This window comes from Mesitornis unicolor, unplaced genomic scaffold, assembly GCF_000695765.1.
Source record: "Mesitornis unicolor isolate BGI_N332 unplaced genomic scaffold, ASM69576v1 scaffold2690, whole genome shotgun sequence".
Taxonomy (NCBI): domain Eukaryota; kingdom Metazoa; phylum Chordata; class Aves; order Mesitornithiformes; family Mesitornithidae; genus Mesitornis; species Mesitornis unicolor.
Genome location: NW_010160116.1, coordinates 1 through 5,627, shown reverse-complemented (window position 1 = coordinate 5,627; position 5,627 = coordinate 1). Strand labels below are relative to the sequence as shown.

General features: G+C 46.2%; 1 protein-coding gene across 1 annotated transcript; it reads right to left on the bottom strand.

Moving 5' to 3' along the window:
• Positions 1 to 1,701: 1,701 nt before the first annotated feature.
• LRRTM4 (leucine rich repeat transmembrane neuronal 4) lies at positions 1,702 to 3,254 on the bottom strand (the record flags this gene model as incomplete). Its single annotated transcript, XM_010188840.1, has 1 exon — positions 1,702 to 3,254. A coding segment is annotated over one exon (1,553 nt), but the record flags the coding sequence as incomplete, so codon positions are not given.
• Positions 3,255 to 5,627: the final 2,373 nt, after the last annotated feature.

Below are 5,627 nucleotides of genomic sequence, written 5' to 3'. Positions count from 1 at the left end.
AATTTCAGCGTCTCAAACAGCATCACACATTCCCTATCTTCTGTGCACTACAACCCTGACCCAAATTCCGTTCCAGGTTACGGTTTCATTACATGGACTCTGTTATGGCGTGCAGCTTCAGCGGGCTTCCAGATCATCTTGGTGTAAATTAAACAGCATTTTATTCAAGCTAATGAAACTTCAACGCCATTAAACTTGAGCATGAAGAGGAGACAGCCTTTCAGGTCAAATTAATGCTCTTTGTGACAGCCAGTGAAAATTCAAAATAACTTGCTAGCATCAGTTACTTTCTACTTGTGCTGCTGAGAGGAAAAAAAACCCCACACCTTCATTCACATGATACTGGTAGAAATGACAAGGGCTTGACAGATGGTTTTCTTTTCTGAAGACAACGCTGCTCTAGAGAAATAAGACTTTTTATTTCGCCTTAGCTCCGTGGTCCAAAATCAGCTGGGGATTTCAGGTGCCAAATAGGAAACATCTTCAAGATGCCCTATTGTCAGAAAGTGAAAACAGCCACTTGTAAAAATGAGGATCCTCCACTGCAGCCTGCTCAGCACGGCTCATCCTTATCACACCTTTCACACTACCCGGCTGTCACAGACACCGGGCAAAATCTACCACGGTCAAACCCAATCTGTCTAAATGGCTACAAATACGTCTCAACAGGCACATTCGGCACTCGGGGAGGATGGCCACGAGGAAGCCAAATCAGCCGTGGTCCCCTGATAACGCATCACGAGCAGGATTAAGTAACAAGTGCTGAAATGCAATTGCACAAATCCTCCTTACCAGGTATAAACAAAGCAATGGCATTCACAAGTAAAAACATTTCTTGCCTGAGACATTAATAGAATGTTAACAGACAATACAGTAATGATAAAATACATTGTTTTGTTGTGAAAGCTGAACAACAGACACAAGCAGCACCCAGAGCTTTTCCTGTCTGCATTCCCCATGCTGCTGAGTCAAAGTCATAACATGGCCTTCAGCACACGGAGCTCCTAACTCCAGCAGAGTTGGCTCTCGAGCTAAACCTTCACTGGTCATGAAAATGAAATGAAAAAAAACCCCAACAATCCCCCTCTCCCAACCCAGATATCTGCAAACGTGCTGTACCCGGGGCTTTTACAAGGCCAGCGAGGCAGCCCGCACGTTGCTGCTTCCCCAACACAACCAGCAGGTGCCCAACTCAAGGCTGTGCTGCAGACCTCTCGTCCCCTGGTTTACTCCTGAACCAGACAGAAAATGCAGAAAATCTTTGACATCACCTTTGAATAGGCCATAAACCCCTCAAGATTTGATGTGGGGTCTGGAGTTAAGAGGTTTCCATTGGTATTTTTAAAACAGAAAAGGTTCTTGAACACCTCCGTTTCTACCAACACATTAAAAATGGGACTGTTGTAGCCACTGTTAATAAATTTGGTGCGAACAGGAGGAGAACACCACTCAGATGCCTTTATCAATGTTGTTTACTGCAACATAATCTGTTTTTTTTTAATAAGTCTGAATTATTCAAAATCATCACCATCACTTCCCTGACTGTTGGTATTTAATGAGATAACCTTTCATACCGAGCAAACCCAAAGACAAAAAACCCGCAATCTCATTAATCTTTCCAGTGTTTAAGAGACACCTCAAGAGCTTCAAACATTTACCTCTCCTTCCCAGCAGCTGAAATGGTTTTAGGAGGATCATGGTTCATACCTCGCATTCCCTGGAGCCAGAGATGGTATACGTGCAGGGCCCAGATCCATTAACCGATACATCCATGGTCTCAGAGTTTGTTGGCTTGTAGTCCACGTAATACTCCTGTAAAGGGGAGTTCATTTGCCTTTCAGACTCTCGGGCCTTTTTTCGGCGCCTCTTCATGAGCGAGTGCTGCTGGAGCTGTTTCATGCTGGCCGGGTAGCGCTTCCAGGACACGTAGATAACCAACAAAATCATGGCCACCGAAAGAAAAAGGGCCACGCTCCCCGCGATGATTTTGTGGAAGGAAACGTGCTCGTACTCCGGCTCCACTCCGGGCGTCGGGAGGTCTGCAGAAGGGCTTGGCACAGCGGACGTCGGCTGGTTGCTTTCGAGTTTGGAAACGGTGGGTTTGGGAATGAAGATGGGTCTCTGGGGGGTTTTGGGAGTCTGGTACGATCTTTCAGTAACCACCACCTGGATTTCGGCACAGATATTATAGGTTTCCACAGCATCGCTCACTTTTTCACCCTGGATATGTTTAGGGCCTGCACATATCATAGTGCTTTCTTTATTTCCCTTGAAATTCTTAAGCCAAGTAAACAGAGGGCAAATGCTTCGAGTACATTCCCACATATTTCCGGACAGCGTGATGGAGATGAGCGAGATCCACGTGTTGATGGTCTCCTGAGAGATGTTGGTGAGTTTGTTGGAATCCAGGTTCAGCTTTTGCAGGTTGGGGAGGCACTGGAAGGTCCCGGGCTCTACCCCTGCAATGTCATTGCCTGATAAATCCAAGTTGTGCAAAGAACTCCAAGTCCACGTTAACCCTTGGCTAATGGAGCGGATCCTATTCCACTGCAAATAAATCGAGCGAAGGTTGAAGAGGCGTGGAAAGTGGGCAAAATTGATCTTAGAAAACTGGTTGTGCTCCAAGTGGAGCTCTGTCAACTTCAAAAGGCCAGCGAAAGCGTTACGGGATAAGCTCCGCAGGCGGTTGTAGCCCAAATCCAGGAAGTCCAGGTTGCGGCAGTCTTGGAACACGCGGATGGGCACGGTTTTCAGCGAGTTGGAGCGCAAATGCAAGATCAAGAGTTTACGAAGGCCCTTGAACTGCTCGGACTGCAACACCTGCAGCTTGTTGTACGAGAGGTCCAGGTTGCGGAGGTTGGGGACCGGGTGAAACGTTTTGTTGTGCAGATGGGTAATTTTGTTGGAGCTCAGAATTAATTCCTTCAGCCTGCGGATCCCCTGAAATGCATCCTCATCCACGGAGCTGATGTAATTATGGTCAAGATAAAGCCATATGAGCTGATTCAGGCCCGCAAACTGATTCGATTTAAGCTTCTGAATGCTGTTGTACCGTAACGATAAGCCTTGAGACCCTCCGGAAATATTCTGAGGGATGTCTCTGAACGCATGGGATTCGCAGTACACGATCTTGCCATCGCATCTGCAGTTCTTGGGGCAAGCTCGCTGAGCCCCCGCGAGCAGAACAAACAGCACCATAGGAAGCAGCACTAACACCACGCTCATGCCTCTCAGCTGCTTAATTAAATGGAAACCTACAATATTAAACAGAAAACAAATGTGCATTGTGAAGCTATTAAAATAAATCGCCGGCAGATTACTAACGTCAGTGGGGTTTCTACTAAAGCATTAGTGAAAGCAGTGGATTTGGAAGACAACCTGTTTGCCTCTCGTCTTGCACGTTTTGCTGTGTAAATGCCTGCTCCTTGGAGTTCCTGCCTTGCCATCCCTGCTGCCCGCACCATCACCAGTCCCACTCTTGTTATTCAATTACTTTTGTGTGATTTATGATCCCTTTGAAGGACCAAGAGCCTGCTCTCTATTCGCTTTTCTCCTGTACATCATCTCTCAGTGTGGCTGGGATATCCTTATCGCTAGATGCTGAGGTTTTTAACAATAAACATATTTGTCAAGTCACTGTGCTGAATGCTCCATAGTACTGGAGAGGAAATGAGCCAAAGCTGCTGGTATTGACGTGCTGCTAAACGTGTTCCTGAATAAAAGCAATTGCAAGGCCAATTCCTCCAAAAATTACTGCAGAAAGTGAGAAATCTACTCGTCATAAAGTTTGAGCCACCTTTAAAATGTGTGTTCATTGTAAAATTAAGCAGCAAGCAAAGGCTTTACTTTTTGCACGGAGTGATTTGTTCTGAAGGGTAGGTTTAAGTAGCTTTACTCGTTATTTTATGTACCTAGAATATATAAACAGATGCACAGAAATAAAGCTCAACCTTCTAGGGAAGTATACCACAGAATGCTGGTATGGGACCTCAACACCAAGCTAATGGCAGAAGGCATATTTCTTTAAAATGAATCATGGGCTGAACACATATTAAAGTTATCGACACGCAGCAGTGAATACCTAAGCATTTATGATTTTGTACAGACATGAAAACGTACACACAAATACCTGCATATAAACACTGCCTGAGGAGCAGCAAAACACGGAAAGTTTAAAGGGGTCTATTTCTGTCTCAACTCCCCACAGCAACCCTGATTTTCAGATTTTGCATCTGAGATGTCCAACTGATCACACAGTGGCAATGCTGTTACGTGAGGACAGTCACATTTTCCACATTCTCTGAATAATTATGAAAGGGATCGGAGGGGCTGTCAGAAAATCCAACATACGTACGGACGCCTGCCTTAGCCTGCAATAATTTTAGGGCTGGTGCCTCTGTCCAGAGTTGCAATCTTGCTGGGAATTAAAATGCATTCTTTCAACAGGGAGCATTTTAAGGGCTGGTATCTCCTCCATAAATAACTACTTAATAATCTGTCACACACACAAAACCAACCCTGCGCTGCAGTTATTTAATCCAATTTTATACCAGGGGGCAATCTGCAAAATAATTCCTAATCTAAAACGTCCCTGACTCTGTGTCTCTGCCTTTCACTTGAAGGGTTAGATTTTTAATTTAAACCCTCATCTTTTGGTGCTGCCTATGTGCAGCAGCAGCCAGCTAAAATCTCTTCAGGCTGTTACAGATCTGGGGGCCGGGGGAAGGAAGGAGGGGAATAAACCTGTCACACTTGAAAAAATCAGACTGCCAAATGCCTGCTGGAAATCCAGCACCAATATCAGGGGCATCTTTGCACCGACCAAACCAGCCTTTTCCAAACCACCTCTACGAGAAAATTCACCCTCTCCCCTGTGCTTCCCACACACTGCGAAGTGTTAACGGTCCTTTCTGGCAGCCTGAATAATCCCACTCCAGGCTGATGGCATTGAATATGCACCCGGCAGGGATTTTGTGGGAGCGTGGCTCATGCATACATGGACTTATCTATACGTGTGCAGGTGCGGGGGCGGGCTGTGCACACAGGGACCGCGCTCCACAGCCCTTCGCCGGGTGCATGCATTAACAGATTAATTACATATAAAAGCACTGCGGGAGGAAAGGGGGGTGTGTGTGTGTGTGTGTGTGTGTGCGTGCATGGGGGGGATATATGATCTAAAAATACAGTCGCAAGTACAGTGAGTCACCTGGCAGAGGAATGCACTGCTGCTGCTTAGGCTGTTTCCCCCTCTTGGACAGCTAATAATCCAGCTGAAAAATAGACCATGCAGCTGCAGCTGTGCTGACAAACAAACAAGAAAAGTTCACTTACCCATCCTTTTGTCATCCAAACGTCCGCCTCTTCCTTTCTCCAGCTGTTTTCTTCTCTCTCTTCCCTTTTTTGCTTTCCCTTTGCCTCTCTCTCGCTTTTTAAAACCGGTCTCTTTTCTTTAAACCACCAGAATCTTCATGTCACAGCACGGCTGCCGCTCACATCACCGCCATCCAGCGTGCATGCCAGTAACCCCCACAAAGTTCCCTAGAGAGGACAAGCAAGAATTTTGGGGATGAGGAAGGGAAAGGAGAGGGAAGGGGTTGGGGGTGGGGAAGAAGGACGAAGGATGGGGG